Below are 27,517 nucleotides of genomic sequence, written 5' to 3' on the forward strand. Positions count from 1 at the left end.
TAGGATACTGGTAACCGCAACAATATAACGCCTCTAAAGGGTCTTATAGTACTGAATCTGGACTGGGATTTAAATACTTATCCTCAATGTGTCCAATTCTATTCATACTGGTCTGTACAGAGAGGTCCTATTCTAATTATACTGGTCTGTATAGAGAGGTCTTATTCTAATTCTACTGGTCTGTATAGAGAGGTCCTATTCTAATTCTACTGGTCTGTATAGAGAGGTCCTATTCTAATTCTACTGGTCTGTATAGAGAGGTCCTATTCTAATTCTACTGGTCTGTATAGAGAGGTCTTATTCTAATTCTACTGGTCTGTATAGAGAGGTCCTATTCTAATTCTACTGGTCTGTATAGAGAGGTCCTATTCTAATTCTACTGGTCTGTACAGAGAGGTCCTATTCTAATTCTACTGGTCTGTATAGAGAGGTCCTATTCTAATTCTACTGGTCTGTATAGAGAGGTCCTATTCTAATTCTACTGGTCTGTACAGAGAGGTCCTATTCTAATTCTACTGGTCTGTATAGAGAGGTCCTATTCTAATTATACTGATCTGTATAGAGAGGTCCTATTCTAATTCTACTGGTCTGTATAGAGAGGTCCTATTCTCATTCTTCTCATTCTACTGGTCTGTATAGAGAGGTCCTATTCTAATTATACTGATCTGTATAGAGAGGTCCTATTCTAATTCTACTGGTCTGTATAGAGAGGTCCTATTCTCATTCTTCTCATTCTACTGGTCTGTATAGAGAGGTCCTATTCTAATTTTACTGGTCTGTATAGAGAGGTCCTATTCTAATCATACTGGTCTGTATAGAGAGGTTCTATTCTAATTCTACTGGTCTGTATAGAGATTTCCTATTCTAATCGTAGTGGTCTGTACAGAGATGTTCTATTCTAATTCTACTGGTCCATACAGAGATTTCCTATTCTAATCATACTGGTCTGTACAGAGAGGTCCTATTCTAATTCTACTGGTCCATACAAAGATTTCCTATTCTAATTCTACTGGTCCATACAGAGAGGTCCTATTCTAACCATACTGGTCCATACAGAGAGGTCATATTCTAATCATACTGGTCCATACAGAGAGGTCCTATTCTAATCATACTGGTCTGTACAGAGATGTCCTATATAATTCTACTGGCCTGTACAGAGATGTCCTATTCTAATTATACTGGTCCATACAGAGATTTCCTATTCTAATCATACTGGTCTGTACTGAGAGGTCCTATTCTAATAATCATACTGGTCTGTACAGAGAGGTCCTACTGTATTCTAATTCTACTGGTCTGTACAGAGATGTCCTATTCTAATCATACTGGTCCATACAGAGATTTCCTATTCTAATCATACTGGTCCATACAGAGAGGTCCTATTCTGATCATACTGGTCTGTATAGAGAGGTCTTATTCTAATTATACTGGTCTGTACAGAGAGGTCCTATTCTAATCATACTGGTCTGTATAGAGAGGTCCTATTCTAATTATACTGGCCTGTGCAGAGAGGTCTTTTCTAATCATACTGGTCTGTGTAGAGATGTCCAACTCTAATTATTCTGGTCCATACAGAGATTCTACAAATGACCAAACGTTTGGCCAGTGACACTCATAGGAAGGGAGAATCATCCCTGAACTAATCTGCTAATTTATAGAAATGTTTAATCAACCAGGGTAGAAGAGTTTTTTTTATGCTATGCTAATTAAAAATCACTTTATTAGGTACACCTCATTAGTCCGGGTTGGACCCCCTTTTGCCTTCAGAACTGCCTTAAATCTTTGTGGTATAGATTCAACTAGGTGTTGGAAACATTCCTCAGAGATTTTGCTCCATATTGACATGAAAGCATCACGCAGTTGCTGCAGATTCTTATTCCACCACATCCCAAAGGTGCTCTATTGGATGAGATCTGGTGACTGTGGAGGACATTGGAGTACAGTGACCTCATTGTCATGTTCAAGAAACCAGTGGTGAGATGATTTGATCTTTGTGACATGGTGCATTATCCTGCTAGGAGGAGCCATCAGAAGATGAGTACACTGTAGTCATAAAGGGATGGACATGATCAGCAACAATACTTGGGTAGGCCGTGGCGTTTAAACAATGCTTAATTGGTATTAAGGGGCTTAAAGTGTGCCGAGAAAATATCCCCCACACCATTACACCACCAGCCTGAACTGTTGATACAAGACAGGATGGATCCATACTTTCATGTTGTTTGCACCAAATTCTGACCAGACCATCTGAATGTTGCGGCTGAAATTGAGACTCATCAGACCAGGCAATGTTTTTCCATATTTCTTTTGTCCAATTTTGGTGAGCCTGTGTAAGTTGCAGCCTCTGTTTCCTATTCTTAGCTGACAGGAGTGGCACCGGTGTGGTCTTCTGCTGCTGTAGCCTATCTGCTTCAAGGTTCTATGTGTTGTGCATTCAAAGATGATATTCGGCACACCTTGGTTGTAACATGGTTATTTGAGTTACTGTTGCCTTTCTATCTTCTTGAACCAGTTTGCCCATTTTCCTCTGACCTCTAACATCAACAAAAGGCATTTTCCATCCACACAATTGCCACTCACTGGATATTTTCTCTTTTTCGGACCATTCTCTATAACCCCTAGAGATTGTTGTGTGTGAAAATCCCAGTAGATCAGGAATTTTTGAAATACTCAGAGCAGCCGTCTGGCACCAACAACAATGCCACGTTCAAAGTCACTTAAATCCCCTTTTCTTCCCCATTCCGATGCTTGAGTTGAACTTCAGCAAGTCATCTTCACCACATCTAGATGCCTCAATGCACTGAGTTGCTGCCATGTGATTGGCTGATTAGCAATTTGTGTTACCAAACATCTGAACAGGTGTACCTAATAAAGTGACCGGTGAGTGTATTCCAATTATACTGGTCCTATTCTAATTATACTGGTCTGTACAGAGATTATACAAATGACCAAAAGTTAGACACTTAGGGAGAAAAGTCTTAGTCTTAATTGGATGCATAATGGTTTACATTTTCTTTAATACAGTATGTTCATGACAAAAAAATACAGTTATAAAATATATCATTTTGTAAGGTAAAATATTGAATATTATATGCAGACAGCAGATGGCGTTCTCAGATCTTTAGAATCATTTAAGGGCTCTCTATAGCTTCTCTGCTTAAAAACAACAATTGTTGCCAGGGCTCAGTAGCTCAAGCGGACATTTTACACACACTTGATTGGGTCAGAGTAACAATTCCTCCACCTGACAGCTCCCCCTTCCCCATTGGTGCTTTTAGAGTGTTTTCTAGTAAACGTTCAACTAGTGTCGCAGTGCACCCCATTTTAAAGATTTATTTAAAGTGATTCTTAATGCTGTCATAAAAAAAACATGTTACACTTACCTGCTCTGTGCAATGGTTTTGCACACAGACATGCACAAAGCAGCTGAATAACACTTGTGTGTATATACTGAACAATGTAAAAGGGGAGAATGGCAACCATCAATTTAAAACTATCATGGGAAATGCACATTTAGGGATGTGGGGTAGGGGTAGTATACAGAGCGCCAAATACAAATCTCCCTACTCAAACCTACTAGCCAGTTAAGAGGACCTGTCAAATTTGGTTTTAATTTTAAAACAAAGGCAGTGCTGTCAGTGAATACATTTGCAATTATTTATGTTGGGTCAAGGTCCCACTGGGAAAGATATATCATTAAATAAATTAAAGGCAACTTTAAATTACAGATCAGTAGGGCTTTTTTTCGCAAAGAATAGGTGCAGGAACTCCCCCTTTCTGAGTTACCCCTTTTCTCTGCCCCCTACCCACCTCTGAGGACCGTTCCTTGGTTCCACCCCCTGCCCCCCTCCCATTACTTTATAGAGAATACAGAACCAAGTATCATTTTATGGTGCCAATTTGTATGGAACTTGTTAAAGGTAACAAGGAAAGCAGTAAAATAGATCCCCCGCAGCCAGTAACAATAGAACCTTAAGCAACAATATATCCTCCCCAACAACAATGGACCACCCGCAGCAAAATATCCCCCAGCAACATTAGACCTCTGGCAGCAACAACAGATCTCCCTACAGCCAGCAACAATAGGCCGTTCCCTTAACCGTAGATCTCTCCCAGAAACAACTGACCCCCTAGTAACATAAGACCCACCCTCAGCAACAATAGGTCCCCCACCAGTAACAATTGACTTTTCCAGCAACAATAGACACCCTGTGCATAAATAGATCCCCTCCAGCTACAATAGATTCCCTTGCAACCGGCACCAGTAGACCCTTGAGCACACCCCAGCACCCCTTGCATGCATTCAGTGCTGGAGGTGCAGGAACTGCGATCCCCCCGCGTTCCTGCTGAAAAAAAAGCCCTGCAGGTCAGAATAAATATGGAACTGGTAGCCATACACCTCAAGGATCCGCAGAAAGCCTAATATTGTAATAATGTTTGTTTGTACTGGGATTGTGTGACTGGTCTGCAGCTTGCTTTATTTTCATTATACTGGTCTGTACCAGTATAATGACTGATCCACAGAGTGCCTTATTATAATGATACTACTCTGTTCTGGGATTGTGTAACTGATCCATAGAGTGCCTTATATTTTGATGTGTTTGTGAACAGAATTTTTATCAATCTTAGATGCCCAGACCAAGGTTAGCAGCATCACCATGCGTCTGTAAACTTCACAATAACTCCATGACTCATTTTTCTGTTTGACATTTGATTCTCAGGCTGACAACTAAGAACACACACAGTTCTGCTTTCCAAATTCTCTGCTGCAAAGTTACTTAAAGTTCCCATGGCAAGGGGCAGTTTTCTTATGGAGGCATATTGCATTTACAAAGGGGTTAATAATACCGGCGGTCTCAACTGAAATGGTTCTTCCGATTCATAGAGTGCCTTATGGTTATAATACTGGTCTGTATTGGGATAGTGTAACTGATCCATAGAGTGCCTTATGGTAATAATACTGGTCTGTACTGGGATAGTTTTACTAATTCATAGAGTGCATTATGGTAATGATACTGGTCTGTACTGGGATGGTTTTACTGATTCATAGAGTGCCTTATGGTTATAATACTGGTCTGTATTGGGATAGTGTAACTGATCCATAGAGTGCCTTATGGTAATAATACTGGTCTGTACTGGGATAGTTTTACTAATTCATAGAGTGCCTTATGATAATGATACTGGTCTGTACTGGGATGGTTTTACTGATTCATAGAGTGCCTTATGGTAATACTGGTCTGTACTGGGATGGTTTTATTGATTTATAGAGTGCCTTATTGTGTAATAATACTGGTCTGTACTGGGATGGTTTTACTAATTCATGGAGTACCTTATTGAAATGATAATGATCTGTACTGGGATGGTGCTTCTGATCCATAGAGTGCCTTATTGTGTAATAACACCGGTCTCTGCTGAAATGGTGCTTCTGATCCATAGAGTACCTTATTGAAATGATACTGGTCTGTACTGGGATTGTGTGACTGATCGACACAGTGCCTTATTATAATAATACTGGACTGTATTAGAATGGTGTGACTGATCCATAGAGTGCCTTATTATGTAATATTGCCGGTCTCTGCTGAAATGGTGCTTCTAATCCATAGAGTGCCTTATTGAAATGATACTGGTCTGTACTGGGATTGTGTGACTGATCCACAGAGTGCCTTATTACAATAATACTGGCCTGTACTGGGATGGTATGACTGATCCATAGAGTGCCTTATTGTGTAATAATACTAGTCTGTACTGGGATGTTTTAACTGATTCATAGAGTGCCTTATTGAAATGATACTGGTCCCTATTGGGATTGTTGTGACTGATCCACAGAGTGCCTTATTACATTGATACTGGTCATTGGTGTGCGCAGTCTATTGCATTAGGGTGTGCACCCCAGAGCACAAACACACATGCGTGTATATGAGCAGAGCAGTGGATGGTATCAGTAGAACAAAGATTGGTGTCAGTAGGGCAGGTGTCAGTAGTTTTATTAATTTTTACAATATTATCTTTTATTAATTTCTTTTTAGGAGCCCTGTTATGGGGCTTTGGTGAAATATCAAGGGTCTAAACAGACCCCTGATGTCTCACTTTTGAGACAGAGAAGGAAATTGAGGACAGAGATTCCCCAGTCCCTTTCTCTGCAGCCTGCAGTAAACATAGTTTACTATGCTTCAGTTAAGAATGAAGACCAGAGCGATCGGTACAGATTACTCACTGTGATCATTCAGAAAAGGAAGGCCGGTTAATGACATTTTTAACAGCCTCTTCCAAGCTCCTGAGAGGAGAGGAGGGAAGCTGGCAGCACTGCATGGGGGGAGGGGAGCAGGGGGAATCAGCACCACACGGGGTAATTAGGGTGTGCTCAGGCACAACCGGCACACTCTGTGCGCACGCCTATGATACTTGTCTGTATTGGGATGGTGTGACTGATTGTAATAATACTGGTCTCTACTCGGATGATGTGCCTGATCCATAGAGTGCTTTATTGTAATAAAATGGGTCTATACTGGTATTGTGTGACTGATCCACAGATTGTCTTATTGTAATAATACTAATCTATACAGGGATGGTGTGACTGATCCACAAAGTGCCGTACTGTAGTAATACTGGTCTGTACTGTGATTTTGTGACTAATCCACAGAGTGCCATTTGGTAATAATACTGGTCTGTACTGGGTTTGTGTGAGTGATCCACAGAGTGCCTTACTGTGATAACTGGTCTGTATTGGGATTGTGACTGATCCACAGAGTGCCTTTTTGCAATGATACTGGTTTGTACTGGGATGGTGTGTCTGATCCATAGAAGGCCTTATTGTAATAATACTGGTCTGTACTGGGATAGCGTGACTGATTCATAGAGTACCTTATTGTAATGATAATGGGAAATACTGAGATGGTGTGACTGATCCATAGAGTGCCTTATTGTAATGATACTGGTCTGTACTGGGATGGTGTGTCTGATCGATAGAATGCCTTATTGTAATAATAATGGACTGTACTGGGATGGTGTGAGTGATTCATAGAGTACCTTATTGTAATGATAATGGGAAATACTGAGATGGTGTGACTGATCCATAGAGTACCTTATTGTAATGATAATGGTATGTAATGGGATGGTGTGTCTGATCCATAGAGTGCCGTATTATAATACTGGTCTCTACTGGGATGGTGTGTCATATCCATAGAGTGCCTTATGGTAATAATACTGGACTGTACTGGGATGGTGTAACTGATCCACGGGATCCCTTACTATAGTAATACTTACCTGTACTGGGGTTGTGTGAATGAACCAGATAACTGGTCTGTCTTGGCATTGTGACTAATCCACAGAGTGCCTTACTGTAACAAAACTGGTCTGTACTGGGATAGTGTGACTGATCCACAGAGTATCTTATAGTAATAACACTGGTCTGTACTGGGATAGTGTGACTGATACACAGAATACCTTATAGTAATAACACTGGTCTGTACTGGGATAGTGTGACTGATTAACAGAAAACCTTACTGTAATTCTACTGGTCTGTACTGGGATTGTGTGAATTATTGTAATAATAATAGTCTGTATTGGAATTGTGTGACTGATCCACTGAGTGCCTTATGGTAATAATACTGGTCTGTACTGTGATTGTGTCATTGGAATATTTTGTGTTGCATAAAAAGCAATGTATCCATATGCAGACTAATTTATTATGAAAGTACCAAGCTTAGTAATCTATAGCAGCCAATCATATATGAGGTTATTGTAGTCAAATTACAAAAAAGACAGATGTTGATTGGTTCCTACACTTTTTATACATTTTCATTTCATTTTGCGCCATTATATATAATAAGTCTGAAAGTGTCCTACCATTTTCAGAAAGGAATTGGCAGCACAAGGAGACAATACAATTATATTATTACGGGACCTTCATCAAGGCCTTATGTACTCAGCAAGAACTTAGACCCCATGCACACTATTAGATTTTCTGCAGATTTTTCATCTTCAGATTTACCAAAAACATATAATATGAGGTCAAATCTTAAGCGTTTCAATTTGTATGCAATCAGGCAGGCCCTTGCACTACATGGTTTTGATAAATCTGAAGACAAAAATCTGCAGGAAATCTATTAGTGGGCATTGGTCTTAGGACTGTGCGTTGGTGTTACACATTATTGATGGTACTGCCAGGAACATTCACAGCCATGACCACTCTAAGGATATTGGTGCTGTCCTATTTTGCAACCGTATTTTTTTTTTTAATATGGAACTCTTCACAAATTTGCGTATCATCCTTGCGCAGGGGCCATGATAATCTTCTCTGTATCGTTCCAATTTTAGTATATGTGCTGCCGAAGCAAGCACTTTTTGCGACCGTATTTAATGTAAAGACACAACTGCCAGTTCAGTAACCTGACAACTGAATTACAACCCAAATAGTGGCTTACTTCAGAAGAACTGGTCCGTACTGAGATTGTGTTACTAATCCCAATTATATTATATAACTGGTGCTTACTGGATGAATATGAACCATGAAATTTTATATCAGGACTGAATAAACTGTGGAGTGCTGTTAAGACGTTGGCCTTTACTAAGGTTTTATGACTGAAGCACAAATTCCATTTTTGCAAGGGTCTGTGTCATTTGGGCTTTGGGCTGGTGTCAAAGGCACCACTTTGAGAAGCTTCTCAGATCATTTAGAATTCATTGACAGTTGTATTTAACCTGCACTTAACCTTGTTCTAACCCGCAGTTGACATGCTGCAAGTGGGTTTTGTAATCCTATAGCCCTTGTATGGCAATGCAAATCTAGCTGAAGCAAACAAAAGCCCAAGTTAACACAGGCAGTAATGATACTGCTCTTCAATTACATTGTTTGACCTATCTGGTCTGTAATGGGATTGTATAAATAGACCACAAAGGGATTTTATAACACCGATTTGTACATAAGTTATATGATTTTATGTTCTTAAAATGTGCTAAAGAAATTACATTCCAAAGATGAATGAATCTGAAAAAGTCCATAGTAGAAAAGATAAGCTGGACACTATTGGTTTGGCCGCTGTAACGTCATCAAAATGAGTCTCTTACTGAAGTTTTATGTATCTCTTTCCGACATTACCCATCTCCATTCCCTCTGCCTTCTTTCATTAAATCAAATCAATGCCCTTTTTACCAAGTTTATATAGGCTCACAAACGACTCAGGCTTTCCGGAGGTTGCTGGAGATGCCGTAAGGAACAGGGAACCTTACTTCACATTTTCTGGTCTTGTCCGAAACTTAAATAGTATTAGTCGGAGGTGCAGAGGATCTCTCAACAATTCACGACTTCCAATACCGGAGGATCTTGTCTTCTTCCTGCTCTACTGCTCACAAATTCTACTTCAAACATACAAGAAATCAGTACTCCGTCACTTGATTAATGCCACCAAAGCTTGTATTACCCTGTGTTGGAAAGACCCTAACCCTCCTTCCATTGCTATGTGGCTTATTAAGGTTAGAAGTATCAATGTCATGGAAGACCTAGTGCTTAACACCCAAAACAGGAGCAGACAATATACTAAAACATGGTCATATTGGGACATGTTTGTATGTTCAGAGGAGGGGAAGCCTCCTGGAGAGCTGCTCTGGGGATTGAGGTCCTCCTGCTCTTCTTACTAATGCACACATTTCCCCCTTTCTTTTTTTTTTTTTTTTTGCTTCGTTTTGGCGTCCATAGGCATCCTTTAGCTTCTCTGTTCTTGTTCCTTTTCCTCTAAAATACTGAAGTGTCAGCCCAAGCAAACTTTGGCATATTGTTTACAGTTACCTCCTCGTTTCTGGAAGTGAGAACTTATCGTGGGTTTTAGTGATGTCAAAATATCTTGTATTTCTTTATCTCGCTATATACTACCATGCTACTTTGAATCGCCTTTGTCTTATGTGAGATTTTGCGCCTATTCTGTTTTACATTCTGTTGTGCTCTGATGGATGCTTTATTCTTTTATATAAGGAATTAAAAAAAAAAAAAAAAAAAAAAGAAAGAAAAGATAAGCCAGAAACCCAATACCTTCTTCTTTCAAATAATTTTATTTAGCACAACAGCAATGAAGATCCAGCATAATGCTGGATTGTTCATTGCTGTTGTGCTAAATAAATTCCTTTGAAAGCAGAAGCTGTTGGGTTGTCGGCTTATCTTTTCTACTATGAAAGATGGTTACTGATGGAAACCACTCAAAGGGGTGTGCCACATCCCAATGGTAACATAGAAAAAGAGAAACCCCCTAGGGGGGTGGGACTTTAAAGGCACTACCACATAATCAAAAAGTTGAAAAATAGAAAATATTTATTAAAGTAACATGAATAAAATAATACACCTATATAATACATAACCATGGATGCAAAAATTGTACAAAATTGATGCAAAGAGAAATGATACAGCTTCCTTAACCCAACGTTTCAGAGATGAATTTTCTCCTTCATCAGGGAATTTCACAGGGAGTACAATATCTATAGAATTTCAATGCAAAGCAGTCAGCCAAACAAACCTAACAAACATTGCTTGAATAATCATACAGAATAATATAGGCATAGCTCTACTTACAACATAATCACTTTGCAAGTACATTGAGGCATCCACAAAATTTAAAAAGAGAAAAGACACCGTGGCATAGAGTCTCCCGCAGATCCCATCCATTGAACTGCTGGTCAGTCTTGCTTATCAAAACAGGTATCCCCGGATCACACCCAACAGGTCAGCTGAAGTCTGGAAACTCAGACAGCAGAACTGGCATATGCACTGAGGCCCAATGGTTTAGGGAATCTGGAGCGAAGATAAACATATAAAGCATAAGAATTATCAATGTGTAGAAAAGGGATGGGAGGGAAAAGGAAATTAACCAATTTCCCCTACATGGTTGAACCCAAACCTTGTAATAAAGCATACCTAGATACAACGGTGACGTCACTCACAGGCAGATGGACAGAAAACGTAAAGGACGATCCAAGGGCCTGTGGACCCACACAATGGTTTGTTTGGCTGACTGTTTTGCATTTAAATTCCATAGATATTGTACTCCCTGTGAAAACACCCTGATGAAGGAGACAACAATTCATCTCTGAAACATTGGGTTAAGGAAGTTGTATCATTTCTCTTTGCATCAATTGTGTACATTTTTTTGCATCCATGGTTATGTATTATATAGGTGTATTATTTTATTCATGTTAGTTTTATTAAATATTTTCTATTTTTCTACTTTTTGATTATGTGGTAGTGCCTTTAATGTCCCACCCATAGGGGGTTTCTGTTTTTCTATATCTTTTCTACTATGGACTTTCAGTGAATGACACGGCCAGTGCACCAACTCTGCTCACACAACCTCAGATATAGTGGTAGAGCTTGGTTGAGTCTTTTAATGTTCCCACAATCTGAAAAAGATTCAAAATATTTTCTAGATTGCATGATTAAACCACAGCATGCCTTACTACAATGACACTGACTTCTATACGGTTGAACTGAAGAGTTCCTCGTATGGAAACCCATCTACAGTACATTGAGGTTGTGTGACTAATCCACAGAGTGCTTTATTGTAATTATACTAATATTCACTGGGGTTGTGCCCCATAGGGTGTCTTAATGTATTTATAATAATACTGGACTATGCAACAATTGTGCAACTGATCCACAGAGCACCTTATCGTAAGAATACTGGTCTGTACTGGGATTGTTTGATTGATCTGAAAAATGCCTTATTGTAATAATAGCAGTTTGCACTGGGATGGTGTGACTGATTTATTAATACCGGGTTGTACTTGGATTGTGTGACCGATCGACAGAGTACCTAATTGTAATAATACTAGTCTGTGCTGAGATTGTTTGACTGATACAGAGAGTGCCATATGGTAATTACGCTGTCCTGGGCTAGGATTGTGTGACTGATTCTCAGAGTGCCTTTTGGGAATATTACTGGTATGTACTGGGATTGTTTGACTGATCCACAGAATGCCTTCCAGTGATTACACTGGTCTGTTCTGGGATTGTATGACTAATCCAGAGGGTGCCCTATAGTAATGATACTGGTCTATACTGAGATTGTATGACTGATCCAAACAGTGCCTTATGATAATAATACTGGTCTGGGCTGGTATTGTGTGACTGATCCACAGAGTGCCTTTTGATAATAATACTGGTATGTACTGGGATTGTTTGACTGATCCACAGAGTGCCTTACAGTGATTATGTTGGTCTGTACTGGGATTGTGTAACCGATCCACAGAGTGCCTTATAGTAATGATACTGGTCTATACTGGGATTGTATGACTGATCCAAACAGCGCCTTATGATAATAATACTGGTCTGGGCTGGTATTTTGTGACTGATCCACAGAGTGCCTTTTGTTAATAATACTGGCACACCTCTCAACTTTTTGAGATAGGAATGAGGGACACCTATCAGCAAAAGTATGCAGGCATAGGACACACCCCTTGCCACGCCCCCTTAAAGGAGAATTGTACAAAAAACAAGATTGGCTGAACCTACAAGTGCTTTTTTTACCACTATTATTGCTTTATATTGGCTTTTGGAATTTATAAATGCAGCAATTTAGAAATCAGATGAAAGGTTTAGCACTGGGAAACACTTTTTGATAGATAAAAAGTGCATTTTATATACAACTATATAGATCAGACCAAAATGAGGGACAAATGTGGAGGAACGAGGGACAGAGGGACATTGTTCCAAATCAGGGACAGTCCCTCGAAATCAGGGACAGTTGGGAGCTATGATACTGGTATGTACTGGGATTGTTTGACTAATCCACAGAGTGCCTTACAGTGATTATACTGGTCTGTACTGGAATTGTATGACTGATCCACAGAGTGCCTTACGGTGATTATACTGGTTTGTACTGGGATTATATGACTAATCCATAGAGTGCCTTATAGTAATTATACTGGTCTATACTGGGATTGTATGACTGATCCAAATAGTGCCTTATGAAAATGATACTGGCCTGGGCTGGTATTGTGTGACTGATCCACAGAGTGCCTTACTGCAATAATACGGGGGTGTGCTGGGATTGTTTGATTGAGAGAGTGCCTAATATTGTAATATTACTGGTTTGTATTGGGATTGTGTGACTGAACTACAGAGTGCCTTATGGTAATAATACTGGTCTGTACAGGGATGGTGGTCTGTGCTGGGATTGTATGACTGATCCACAAAGTGCCTTATGGTAATAATACTGGCATAGGCGTGCGCACAGGGCGTCCTGGGCAGGGCCAGTACAGGGCAGGGGCGGAAGGGGCACGTGCCCTGGGCGGTACCATTTGCAATAGGGGGGGGGGGCATAGCCTGCAGGCGAAGTTCTGCCACGGCCGCCACCCGCCACCACCAGTGTATAAGTGAAAGTGACCTATGTTTCATAATGTCAGCGCCCAGCGGCACTGTATAATTGCACTCTGCCTCCTGCATGATCCCTAAGTTCCGGACCACAGCACAACTTCTCTGTGTCACAGACAGTTTACTCCCCTACGGAGGAGTCCCATAGTCCCTGTCAGCACCGTGACGTTACTCACGGCCAGAGGCGAGGGAGGACGCAGAGGAGTGCAGGGAGCTATGTCGGAGTCGGCGCGCTGTTACCTCGAGGAGCCGAGAAGCTGCTGCCTGGCTGTCTCTACTAGTGTAGCTGCTGCTGGATTCTGTAGCTGGATTCTGGAGACTGGAAGGAAGCTAAGGTAGAAGATTTAGATTGCAGTGTGTGTCAGTGTTCTGACTGAACTTGTGTAAAAGTACTAAAAAAAAGATTAATAAATGGCTGGATTGGGGGAGGGGAGGAATCTAAGGCGAGGTTAACCACTTAACAACCGGCCCATAGCCCACAACACTGTGCAAAACCCCACAATATTGTGCAATACTCTGCAATACCCCACAATACTCTGCAATACCCCACAATACTGTGTAATACTCTGCAATACTCTGCAATACCCCACAATACTGCGCAATACTCTGCAATAACCTGCAATACCCTGAAATACTCCGCAATACCCTGAAATACTCCGCATTACCCTGAAATACTCTGCAATACCCTGCAATACTGTGCAATACCCTGCAATACCCCACAATACTGTGCAATATTCTGCAATACCCTGAAATACTCTGCAATACTCTGCAATACCCCACAACACTGTGCAAAACTCTGCAATACCCCGCAATACCCCACAATACTGTGCAATACTCCGCAATACTCTGCAATACCCCACAGCACTGTGCAAAACTCTGCAATACCCCGCAATACTCTGCAATACCCCACAATACTGTGCAATACTCTGCAATACCTTTCAATACTCTGCAATACCACACAATACCCTGCAATACTCTGCAATACTCGGTGATAGCCAGCCATACCCAGTCATACTCGGCGATGCCATGCTCAGCGATACCCTGCCATACTCTGCAATACCCCGTCATACTCTGCAATACCCTGCCATACTCTGCAATACCCCCCCATACCCTGCCATACCCAGCCATACTTTGCAATACTCGGTGATACCCAGCCATACTCAGCCATACCCAGCCATGCTCTCTTTCGTTCTCTTTCTTTCTTTCTTTCCTCTCCTTCCATCTTCTCTTTCTTTCTTTCCATTCTTTTTGTCTGGCTTTCTTTCTTTCTCTTTCCTTCCTTCTTTCTCCATCCCTCTTTCTTTCTTTCTTTCTTTCTTTCTTTCTTTCTTTCTTTCTTTCTTTCTTTCTTTCTTTCTTTCTTTCTTTCTTTCTTTCTTTCTTTCTTTCTTTCTTCTCTTTCTGCCTGGTTTTCTCCACACATACCGCTTAGAATTAAAGGCCAAAAAGTTCTATCTTGGTCTCATCAGACCAGAGAATCTTATTTCTCACCATCTTGGAGCCCTTCAGGTGTTTTTTAGCAAACTCCATGCGGCTTTCATGTGTCTTGCACTGAGGAGAGGCTTCCGTCGGGCCACTCTGCCATAAAGCCCCAACTGGTGGAGGGCTGCAGTGATGGTTGACTTTCTACAACATTCTCCCATCTCCCGACTGCATCTCTGGAGCTCAGCCACAGTGATCTTTGGGTTCTTCTTTACCTCTCTCACCAAGGCTCTTCTCCCCCGTTAGCTCAGTTTGGCCGGACGGCCAGCTCTAGGAAGGGTTCTGGTCGTCCCAAACGTCTTCCATTTAAGGATTATGGAGGCCACTGTGCTCTTAGGAACCTTAAGTGCAGTAGAATTTTTTTTTGTAACCTTGGCCAGATCTGTGCCTTGCCACAATTCTGTCTCTGAGCTCTTCAGGCAGTTCCTTTGACCTCATAATTCTCATTTGCTCTGACATGCACTGTGAGCTGTAAGGTCTTATATAGACAGGTGTGTGGCTTTCCTAATCAAGTCCAATCAGTATAATCAAACACAGCTGGACTCAAATGAAGGTGTAGAACATCTCAAGGATGATCAGAAGAAATGGACAGCACCTGAGTTAAATATATGAGTGTCACAGCAAAGGGTCTGAATACTTAGGAACATGTGATATTTCAGTTTTTCTTTTTTAATAAATCTGCAAAAATTTCAACATTTCTGTGTTTTTCTGTCAATATGGGGTGCTGTGTGTACATTAATGAGGAAAAAAATGAACTTAAATGATTTTAGCAAATGGCTGCAATATAACAAAGAGTGAAAAATTAAGGGGGTCTGAATACTTTCCATCCCCACTGTACTTGACATTTTTGCAACTGTCTTCAGCAAGTTTACAGAAATGTTCATTTATTGCCTTGATTTCTATTTTGCACTTTTTTAAATGAATATTTTGTACTAAGGGGTTCTTTTTGGCTGAAGGCCCTGTATGTTGTTTAAAATATGTCTGTTTGTTGTTTTTTTTTTTGTGCACTTTTCATATTTATATGAATATTTTGCATTCGGGCACTGACTACCTTTAGGAAAGATTACAGTTGAATGTTATATGTTTCAGTGAGAAATAGTGTAATCCCTTGATTTTGCACTTTTATATATTAGTATTTTGTATTAAGAGTTCTTTTTTGCTGAAGGCCATGTATGTTGGTTGAGAAGTTTGTGAATTTTTTTTGATTTTTGCACTTTTCCTATTTATGTGAATATTTGGTATTGGGGCACTACCTCACACAAAATAATGCAAAACTGAAAACTTTAGTATGTTCACATGGTCCTTGACAGAAAAAACAGTTAACCAGGCCTTTCTACAAGCACATTTGTTGCATTATTATTTCAAAGTGCCTCCAATAAAAATACATATTAAAATGTGTGAGTGAACTCTGTTTCTATCGCATTAAACATAATTGAACTTGTATTTTTTTAAGTATATTGTTTTGTTTGTTTTGAAACGACATTGATTCTTTATTAAAAACGGGGGGGGGGGGGGCGCAGTTTGCCATCTTCGCCCTGGGCACCAAATGGCCTTGTCCCAGCACTGGTCCCGGGCATACCCTAATCACCCCGTGCGGTGCCAATTCCCCCTACTTCCAATCTCCCCCCTGCAGTGCTGCCAGATTCCCTCCTCTCCTCTCAGGAGCAGGGTAGGGGCTAGTAAATATTTCATTTATCGGCCTTCCTTTTCTGAATTAATACACTGAGTGATCTGTACCGATCGCTCTTGTCTTCATTCTTAACTCAAGCATAGTAAACTGTGTTTACTGCAGGCTGTCCTCAGTTTCTTTCTGTGTCTCAAAAGTGAGACATCAGGGGTCTGTTTAGACCCTTGATATTTCACCAAAGCCACACGGAGCTCCTAAAAAAATTGTAAAAAATTAATAAAGGATAATATTGTAAAAAATAATTTAAAAATAAAAAACTACTAACACCATCCACTGCCCTATTGACACCAATCTTTGCTCTACTAACACCGTCTACTTCTCTGCTGATATACACGCATGTGTCTTTCTCCTCTGGGGTGCACACTCTAACGCAATGGGCTGCGCACACCAATGAATACTGATCTGTACTGGAATTGTGTGACTGAACCACAGAATACCTTATAGTAATGATAATGGTCTGTACTGGGATTGCATGACTGACTAAAAGAATGCTTTATAGTATTGATACTGGTCTATACTGGGATTGTATGACTGATTCAGACAGTGCCTTATGATCATTATATTGGTCTGTATTGGAATTGTGTGACTTGCCTATATTTTTATTTATTTATTACAGGTATTTATATAGCACCAACAATTTACACAACACTTTTTTTCAGAAAAATGTTTATTGCCAGAATACAAAAAAAAACTAAGAATACATTCATCATTTGTCATACATCAAGGACAAACTATATATTCACACACAAGTGTTAAAGACAGTAGCATGAATGCATTCAGTACAGTTCTGAGAATCGTATCCAATGTCCAAACAATAAAGCTTATTATCCAACAAAATTTTGGGGGGGGGGGTTTAACATACACAAGTGAACACCCTACCACGCAACAATGAGTGTTGATTACTGAATCATGACCAGATACAGAAAAGATAAAGAAGTATCCCTTCCTCCCCTTTTGCACTACTCCTAGGAACTGTCCACCCAACTAGGTTTCAGTATAAGTCAGGGTGTCTACCCCACCAGCCTTCAGCCCCAACCAAACATAGGAGCACCATCCTCCTCCAGAATACCGTCCAGAGTTGCAGGAAAGTCTTCCCAACTAAACCAAATTTTGGTGAACTTTTTTTGACAACACGAGCCTCATGTGTCATCCTATAAAGGGGGGAGGGGGGGATATCTGCGTTGATCATCGCTTTACATGCCTCGATAGTAAGAGGTTCCGTATATATCCATCTCCTAGCAATCAATTTGCTCACATAAACTAAAAGAGTCCTAATACATTTCTTTGTGGCATTATTCATCTCCAGTGATGATTAGGGGCATAGGTGCGCCGCCCCCCTTAATCCCACTCGGCCCCTAATCTACATGCAGGGCACCGGACGCATGGATTTCAATGTTTTTTTGTTTTTTTTAAGCACATGATTAGAGCTTGAGGCTCTAATTGGCTTTAAAAAAGTGTGGGCTCGGGGCGTAGAGTGCTGCGCCCTGAGCCCACCCAGTTGTGTGACTTTAGCAAATTAATATTCGCTAATGTCTTCCTGCTTCTCCTCCCGGCCAATCAGGATTGGCCAGGGAGTCTTAGGACTCCTGGCCAATCGGGTCTCAGGACCCACTTCCTGTTCCGCCGGGATGAAAAGCAACGCCTGTTCAGCCGGGAGGAGGAGCAACGGCCCTGGCTCCTCCCTTGGCAAGCTGGAGCGAGGAGCAGAAGGTGGAGGGGCAACAACAGCCTCTTCAATTTTCCAGGAGACCTACCCCAGATCCAGCACCACCTCGTCATCGTCCTCCTAAGCTAAGGCCACTGATTGTTGCCTTCCCTTCCATCTCCCACACGGGGGGGGGGGGGGGGGGGCGCGGTAGTGTGAGTGAGGGGGCCAGGTTTGTTTGCCACCCCCCCCCCCCAAAAAAAATGTTGAGCACCAGCTGCCACTTTTAATCCCCTTGTTTTCAATGATCCCTGAAGGACATAGAAAAGTATTGCATATGTTGGGAAAGCCAAAGTTATTCACCATAAACTCAGTCACCTGTGACCAGAGTGGGCTAACTTTGGAAGGGTCCCACTCTATATGCAAAAAGGTCCCTTCAGACAGCAAACACTTGTGACATACAGTGTTCTCTCTTTTCAGCATTGTAATCAGCCACTGAGGAGTATAATAAGTTTGGTGCAAATATCGTAGTTGATGTCAGTGGATGCAATAACTGTACATAGGTAAACAGGTACGTAAAATTTCCAGCCACATATCCTCTGACAAATCTGGTACAAACCCCAGCCACCTGCCACGAGCACAAAGCACGTTTCATATTGTACATTCACATCAGGTCCTGCCATCAAGGAGCTTACAATCTAAGGTCCCGGTCTAACAAGCTCGCATTCATGCACACACATACTAAGGACAGTTTAGGCAGGAGCCAATTAACCCATCTGCATGTCTTTGGAGAGTGTGAAGAAACCAAAGTAACCCCCCCCCCCCCCCCCAAAAAAAAAGCACATGCAAACTCCATGCAGATGAATGGGGACCCCAATGCTGCAATAATACTAATCTGTCCTGTGATTGTGATATTGGAATGACACTGGTCTGTGCTGGCAATGTGTTATTGCAGTGTTTCTCAACTCCAGTCCTCAAGGCGCCCCAACAGGTCATGTTTTCAGGCTCTCCATTATTTTGCACAGGTGGTTTGATCAGTTTCACTGCCTTAGTAATTACCACAGATGTTTCATCTGAGGAAAATCCTGAAAACATGACCTGTTGGGGCGCCTTGAGGACTGGAGTTGAGAAACACTGTGTTATTGGAATGATACTGGGTCTTTACTAGGTTTTATATAACTTATCCACAAAGTACCCAGATAGCCAAGGATAAATTGTAATGCCCCGTACACACGGTCGGACATTGATCGGACATTCCGACAACAAAATGCTAGGATTTTTTCCGACGGATGTTGGCTCAAACTTGTCTTGCATACACACGGTCACACAAAGTTGTCGGAAAATCCAATCGTTCTGAACGCGGTGATGTAAAACACGTAAGTCGGGACTATAAACGGGGCAGTAGCCAATAGCTTTCATCTCTTTATTTATTCTGAGCATGCGTGGCACTTTGTGCGTCGGATTTGTGTACACACGATCGGAAATTCCGACAACGGATTTTGTTGTCGGAAAATTTTATAGCCTGCTCTCAAACTTTGTGTGTCGGAAAATCCGATGGAAAATGTGTGATGGAGCCTACACACGGTTGGAATTTCCGACAACAAGGTCCTATCACACATTTTCCATTGGAAAATCCGACCGTGTGTACGGGGCATAAGTCTGTTAACTTGCTGCACATTTTCACTTGCAAGTTGTACACTTGCAGAGCACTTGAAGCACAAGTTCTAGTTGACACTTTTCCAATTTGTAGCAAATTTGCGTGGCAAGTCTCTAGCAAGAGCAAAGTTGCAGTGGTGAGTCTACCACCAGAGCTCTGCAGGTCTACAACATAAAAATTCAGCCACAGTGACCCCTGTGGTGGGATGACTTGCAGTAGACTTGCAGAATGTTTGCAAAGAAAGTTGATCTGGAGTTATGCAATGCGGACTTGCTGCAATTGTGCAACAAACTTGTGAAGCCTGGCAAGTCTAGCAATAGCTTAGCAAGTCATTTTTAAACTTACCACACAATTGCTTGCTATCTGAGTACATAGGTATGTGTAAGAATGCTGGCCTGTACTAGAAATGTGCTGCTGTGATAATACTGGTCTGTGTGGGTATGGGTGGACTTGTCTACATACTGTAGAGCCTTGTTGTAATACTGCTAGTCTTTACTGCCATTGTTTGACTGCACCATGGAGCATCTGACAGTAAATTGCAGATCTAATGTTGGTATTTATCATTTAATTTCTACAACATCAGTGAACAGAGAACCATGACTAGAGAAGATCCTCTAGACTGCGCCCCGGAGGAGAACCAACATCCCCTGGATTTCCAGAGCCCCATCGTAGAGAAGAGGAAACGACCCGTGGTTCACCCTTCTGCCCCGGCCCCTCTTCCAAAGGATTATGGTAATCAACTGAGTTTTTTTTGTTGTATCTATCTCTCCAAGTGCAGCGTTTCTCAACCCTTTCCGATTTGTGGCACCCTTTACAATTATGCAATATCTCAAGGCATCCGTTCTAAAATGTAAAAAAATATTACTTATAAGTAGGACACCTGAGCCTGGGACAATGCACACAACCACCTTGATGAAGTTCACAGAGGTCCCCCTATCACATCAAAGTTCCCCCTTCACGTCAGAGGCCCCCATCACACCAGAGGTCCCCCCTTCATGTCAGAATCCCCCCATCACATCAAAATATCCCCTATACACTAGAGGCCCCCATCATCCTAGAGTCCCTCCATCACATCAGAGTTCCTCCTATACATGAGAGCCATTCATCACATCAGAGTACCCTCATGACAGAGTGCTCCATCACCACAAAGTCCCCCTAATCACAAAGCCCTCTCATCCATTTCAGATCCAGGGCAAAATGGGTCTTGTGCTGGCACCACGCCAGGGAAACTGAGATCGCACCCCAGGGTGCAGGAGAACCCTGGTTGAGAAACACTGTCCTAGTTTATGCCAGCTCTTTAATTAGATAGAAAATCCTGTAAAGTACAAGAGTGTAAAGATCCAAAATATCTGCAGATGGAATAGTTCTTGTGCACAATAACCGATTTCCCCTTCATGTTTTTGGTGCAATATGTGAGAATGAAAGGCAAAATTTAATTGGTTGCTGTGACCAATCTTTTCTATTTCAGACACATTAGGTAATGGAGCCAACAGCAATGACTGCATCTGTCAAAAAGTCATTTTTCTTTCTTGTAGAACCAAATTCCATGAATTACCTTTTCTTTTACTTACATTACAGCATTCACGTTCTTTGACCCCAACGACCCTGCATGCCAGGAAATCTTGTTTGACCCTCAAACGACCATTCCAGAACTGTTTGCTATTATCCGGCAATGGGTCCCACAAGTCCAGCACAAGATCGATGTGATCGGCAGCGAGGTAACTTCCTTTGTTAAGAACTGGGGTTCTAGCCCCAATGTTATTAATATTGGAGGACTCAGATATGAAATATATACAGCATATCACAGCAGTTAATTGTCACATCAATGGAATAGTTTGCTATGGGTTACTTTGTTGTTTATTTAGTATACTCTTCCTATCCACCATTCCCTTCCTTCTGGGAAATACGTGTTGTGTATCTTCCTTTGTTCTGTTTATTTTAATATATTGGATCCCAGACGCAGAGTTTAGGTCTTAGGCCTCGTTCACACTAATGCGATTTCTCCTGTGTCTGCCTTCGCGCTGCAATGCACAGCAATGCAAATCCCATTATTCTCTACTGTGCCCTTTCGCATCAATGCAACATGGTGAAGTGTGACTTTTGAAAAGGTGCAGGTGCTTCTTTTGGTGCAGTATAGTGCATTTGTGGCCCCATAGATTTCAACAGGAGCACACAGAAAGTGCACGAAAAAAAAACGCATGAAGTATGAAAACGCATATGCATTACTAGTGTTAACCTAGACTTTTAAGGCTCACTGAGTAGACACGGCTTTCTCTTTTAATATGTCTGGACATTTAGTTAAATTGTAAATGGTATGAATACCGCGCTCCAATTAGCAAACCAAAAAATAAATAAAATAAAATATAAACAAAAAAGTGAAGCAGCAGCTAACATATGAAATACCATTTAGTTAAAGTGATTGTAAACGATCACCTTGTAAAACAACCTATTCAGTTTAAAGTAGAAATGAAAGGCAAAACATTTTTGTATAGATATACAAATTTCCCTTTTTTTTAAGTGATCACATTCCCTCTGTTCGCAGCTGCATAAGAGCTGGGGGGAGGAGAAGCAGCAGCACACTGAGCTTCCCAGTGAATGGCTGTGCAATGGGGGGGGGGGGGGGGGGCGTGTCAGGACAAGTGTGATCACTGGAGGAGAGCAGCATAGCTAGTGAACTGACAACACTGTGTTCTCCTGCTTAGTGTGGTCAGTTTATAATAGGAAAACAGAGAGACTGTCAGGAACACCAGGGATTTTACATATAGGAAGCAATACAAAGAGAAGCTGATACTTTCTCATACAAGTACATGAAACAGCAGGCAGATATCAGGAATATGATGTGTTGGGGTAACAGACGCTTTAAGCTCAATAAAAGGTGTATCCTTTATGACCAAAATTATTATGTAATCTAAGTAGACTGTATGGTTGCTTAAACCCCTCAAAAATTTTAAAATGTAATAAATTGCAGTGTACTAGTCCTTAGCTGCCTGTCAAATTTCCTGTCCTCTCCATTGCATCCGTGGGAGCAATCATAGTTGTCACATAAGCTGGACCATAAAGATATTATTTTCTATTTGGAAAATTGTCTGGATTGCTATTAAAGAGGAATTCCAGTTATGGATATTTTATACAGCTTGGACCAATGTAACTATGTACAGTGTATATATATATATATATATATATATATATATATATATATATATATATATATATATGCCATACCTGACCAATGTCCCTGGAAGCTGGAAATCACTGATATAGACACTACTCCAGTGATCTCCACTAGCTTCCGGGTCCTGTGCTGAATTCTGAAAACAGGAGGTTGGCCGCTTGTCACGGGCGCCATTTAGGGAATGCTTTCCATTTTCTTTTAATAAAATGCATCTGATTGGACCAATGTAACTATGTATAAAGTATTCATACCTGGATTTCCTTTTTAACCTCTTCCTGCCGACTGCACACATACACTATATTACCTACAGTGCCTTGAAAAAGTATTCATACCCCTTGAAATTTTCCACATTTTGTCATGTTACAAATAAAAACGTGAATGTATTTTATTGGGATATTATGTGATAGACCAACACAAAGTGGCACATAATTGTGAAGTGGAAAGAAAATGATAAATGGTTTTCAATTTTTTTTACAAATAAATATGTGAAAAGTGTGGAGTGCATTTGTATTCAGCCCCCCTGAGTCAATACTTTGTAGAACCACCTTTTGCTGCAATTACAGCTGCAAGTCTTTTTGTATATGTCCCTACCAGCTTTGCACATTAGAGAGTGAAATTTTTGCCCATTCTTCTTGGAAAAAAATCTCAAGCTCTGTCAGATTGGATGGAGAGCGGACAGCAATTTACAAGTCTTGCCACAGATTCTCAATTTGATTCAGGTCTGGACTTTGACTGGGCCATTCTAACACATGAATATGCTTTCATCTAAACCATTCCACTGTAGCTCTGGCTGTATGTTTAGGGTCGTTGTCCTGCTGGAAGGTGAACCTCCACCCCAGTCTCAAGACTTTTGCAGACCCCCGATATGCCATATATATAGGTACATGCAAGATAAATTAAGTCACATGCTTACTACTGCGCCAGGTGTATCAACTCAATGCACAATCTCCTGGTGCAATATGTATTGTTGATGGGCCGTTGTGTGGCCATTGGTTAGCGAAGGCTGTATACTACAGTCAGATGGATCAAAATTTATACTGAAAAAATATGACCATAATATTATTTGTTATTCTGAAATTTTATTGCTTTTGACATCAAATGTAAATTAAGATTCCTTTAGAGTAAGAATTGCTTGTTGTGCAATGTTTATGAATTAGATGAATATTCACAGTCATTTTCCTGACAGATTTTGAAGAGGGGATGTCATGTGAATGACAGGGATGGACTAACAGACATGACACTGTTACACTACGCATGTAAAGCTGGAGCCCATGGAGTGGGTAATGTATCAACTCTTTTATGTATAGTATTATGTTTTCCACTTTTAGCACCATTATGAAAATATTATAAATTAAATATATAGAATAAATATTTTTATACAGCATATAACTTTTCAGGAATACAGCTTCATCTAAATAAAAGGTATACACTTGCTGGGCCTTTGAGCGCAGCTTTTAAAGAAGAATAAAAAAGGGTAAAAAATTATATTTACAAACCTGCTCCAGTTTGGTAGACATCGGAGTTATAGTACATGGCCATTTTAGATATAAATAGTATTTAAAGGACAATTAACCCAAAACTGATGCAGTTTGAATAACTGAGCTCTGTTTTATATATAAGAAGGCCAGTATGGTGATCTAAATGTATGGGAGGAGTCCAGGGGATATTTAAGCAGACCACTTACCTGTGGTCCTTGTCGGTTCTGGTGAGCGATAATACACGTCACTAGGCCGACTCTCCCCAGCTCACTCCGTGTTCGTGAGTCCATGCATTAGGTTCCAGTTGCGGCTTTTCCGTTCGTGGTCTTCGTCAGCGGGTTTCGCTCGCTGTTTACAGGTAGGATTCGAACCATTTCCTATCATACGCAATGTTTCGATTCATTAGGTTTCCTATCCCACATCCCTTTCATAGTTAGTTGCCTCCAGTTGTTGTCGGTCGTGTCCCGACATCATTCAGCACAGGCACAGTAGATTCATAGGTTCCCTCTGCCTTGTTTGTCATCCCTTTACAAACATACGATTTGTTCGTAGATCCAAGCTCCCGAGCCGCTGTCAGTTGTTGTCCAGCTTGGCACAGGCTTCGCTGGTTGTAGGATTCACAGTCCATGGGGTTGCAGCCTCATCCCTTGGAGCTGAGCATTTATTGATTGCATGGGTTCTGTGGCTGATTGGGGTGATAATTAGACCCACCTGGTGCCTTGTCTGCACTTCATTTAAGCCTCGGGGGTTGGGTGGTTGGTACGGTTCGGTTGTGAAGGGGGGGTGGCACTCTAACAATCTACGACATCCCTATTCGAATCCCAGTCACATCAGCGTACCACATACTAAATCGCTCGTAGTTTCATTAAAATGCTCCGAGTCATTGCCAGTCGTTATCTGACATCACTCCGCTCAGGCATCACTGGTTTGTAAACTGTCGCTTTTATTCGTCACTTTCGTTACCCCCACAGCTGCACACAGGCTCCCTGCAAGGGCCACTAAATTATAAACACCACATTCGGCTTAGTCGTAATTCTCGAGGTATCCAACAGGTCGCCTCATACACTCTACAACAGCTGATTCAAATCCAGTCACGCCGGCGGCACAACGATTCGTATCCTCAGCACCACACATCACGTTTCATCTATCACGCAGCTTATTGCAGTTCGGTCTCTATCGTGAGACATCTGCCATAAGCTACCAGTCGTTACTCAGACCAAGTCTATTCATACGCTCGTACGTACTCATAACTCAGCTGATACTCTGCTTCATAAACTCTAACAGGTCATTCAAACACTCCACAGCCTGATTCAAATCTAGTCGCGTCGGCGGCACAACAATTCATATCGGATCCATTTCACTAATTTTACAGTCCGATTCTAATCTAGTTGCGTCAGCGGCACAACGATTCATATCGGATCCATTTCATACACTCTCCATCACGGTTTACAATCGTTCATGGTTTTAGTTCATTCCTACATACTCAGTTTTCTGCTATTCTATTATTTGCCTTCCTAAAAAGGCTGCTTTCTTGCAATCATTGCAAGCATGTCTCCAGTGGCACATCGGCCACACATCATTTCTAGTGGCATACAACCACTCATTGTCTCTAGTGGCATAAATAGAGCCACTCACCGTTTTCTTTCTGTCATTTCTCCTTTAGGTCAGTCGAGTTCAGGTTCCATCCTGCATCAGGTTGGACGTCATTTTCTCAGAGAAAAAAAAACACACACACAGGGATCGCATCTTCACCAGGGGGCCAGTCACATATCTAGGGGTGGGGGAAGATCACTAAACAGGTAAAAAACAAAAAACAAACTGGACTTCTATGTCACCCTTACTACAGGTTCCCGGTCGATTGAGTTCTTGACCTCAACTAGGACTTGGCATCTAGGGCGTCAGTCAGGTGTGTAGTACACGAGCTCCACTCTCACATAACCCTGCAGCACCCTTTCACTAAACGTTCACTTCACATACACAATTTGGGCTGCTCATTGGGCGTTAGTTACTGTGACATGTTTCTTTGTAATACACTCTGTTTCGAAGGGCGGTCCTTCACCTACGCAGACAAGGTCACCAAATGTTAAGTTTGCTGACAGTGCAAGTGTTGGCAGGCCGCGTACACATCACCAACTACAGAACGCAACATTCCTACTTAGGCCATACCAGACTTCAGGTTCTTGCCCCAGTATGCCCCGGGGCTCTGGTTTCACAGGTTTGTGCTCAAACGCACTCTTTTGAGTTTTTTTACATTTCCACTCAACAGCGTTCAACGCTTGTCCAGCATCACTCGGCACAGGCTTCTCTGGCTGTAGGATTCACAGTCCATGGGGTTGAAGCCTCATCCCTTGGAGCTGAGCGTATATTGATTGCACGAGTTCTGTGGCTGATTGAGGTGGTAATTAGACCCACCTGGTGCCTTGTCTGCACTTCATTTAAGCCTCCGGGGTTGGGTGGTTGGTACAGGTTCACTAGTGGAGGGGGGTGGCACTCTAACGATCTACGACAGCCTGATTCGAATCCCAGTCGCATCAGCGTACCATGTATGAAATCACTTGTAGTTTCGTTAAAATCCGCTGAGTCGTTACCAGTCGTTATCTGACATTGCTCCGCTCAGGCATCACTGATTTGTAAACTGTCGCTTTTATTCATTACGTTCGTTACCCCCACAGCTGCACACACACTCCCCGCAAGGGCCACCAAACTATAAACACCACATTCGGCTTAGTCATAAGCCTCGCAGTATCCAACAGGTCGCCTCATACACTCTACAACAGCCAATTCTAATCCAGTCGCACCGGCGGCACAAGGATTCGTATCCTCAGCACCACACATCACATTTCATCTATCACGCAGCTTATTGCAGTTCAGTCTCTATCGTCAGACATCTGCCATAAGCTACCAGTCGTTACTCAGACCAAGTCCATTCACACGCTCGTACATACTCATAACTCAGCCGATACGCTGCTTCATATACTCTGACAGGTCATTCATACACTACACAGCCCGATTCGAATCTAGCTGTTTCGGTGGCACAACGATTCG

The 27,517-nt window shown here is 41.6% G+C and overlaps 1 protein-coding gene and 1 non-coding gene across 5 annotated transcripts in view; one reads left to right on the forward strand and one right to left on the reverse strand.

Annotated features, from left to right (window-relative positions):
• CLIP3 (CAP-Gly domain containing linker protein 3) overlaps positions 1–27,517 on the forward strand; it is a 65,478-nt gene that overhangs the window by 5,381 nt on the left and 32,580 nt on the right. For 2 of the 4 annotated variants that reach the window (XR_012235964.1, XM_073598734.1), the window contains exons 2-5: positions 20,406–20,554; positions 21,401–21,540; positions 24,181–24,274; positions 26,319–26,378. Coding sequence is in view for 3 of the 4 variants with exons in the window: in XM_073598734.1 (XP_073454835.1) it covers positions 20,419–20,554; positions 21,401–21,540; positions 24,181–24,274; positions 26,319–26,378 (430 nt within the window). In the remaining variant the exon portion in view is untranslated. Of the gene's footprint in view, positions 1–18,645; positions 18,737–20,405; positions 20,555–21,400; positions 21,541–24,180; positions 24,275–26,318; positions 26,379–27,517 lie in introns of all 4 variants that reach the window. The other 2 variants (XM_073598735.1, XM_073598736.1) reach the window with 2 other exon arrangements.
• On the reverse strand, positions 8,231–8,337 carry LOC141109123 (U6 spliceosomal RNA). The gene has a single exon (XR_012236139.1). It is a non-coding gene; the product is annotated as a U6 spliceosomal RNA (small nuclear RNA).

This window comes from Aquarana catesbeiana, linkage group LG09, assembly GCF_042186555.1.
Source record: "Aquarana catesbeiana isolate 2022-GZ linkage group LG09, ASM4218655v1, whole genome shotgun sequence".
NCBI classification, from domain to species: Eukaryota; Metazoa; Chordata; class Amphibia; order Anura; family Ranidae; genus Aquarana; species Aquarana catesbeiana.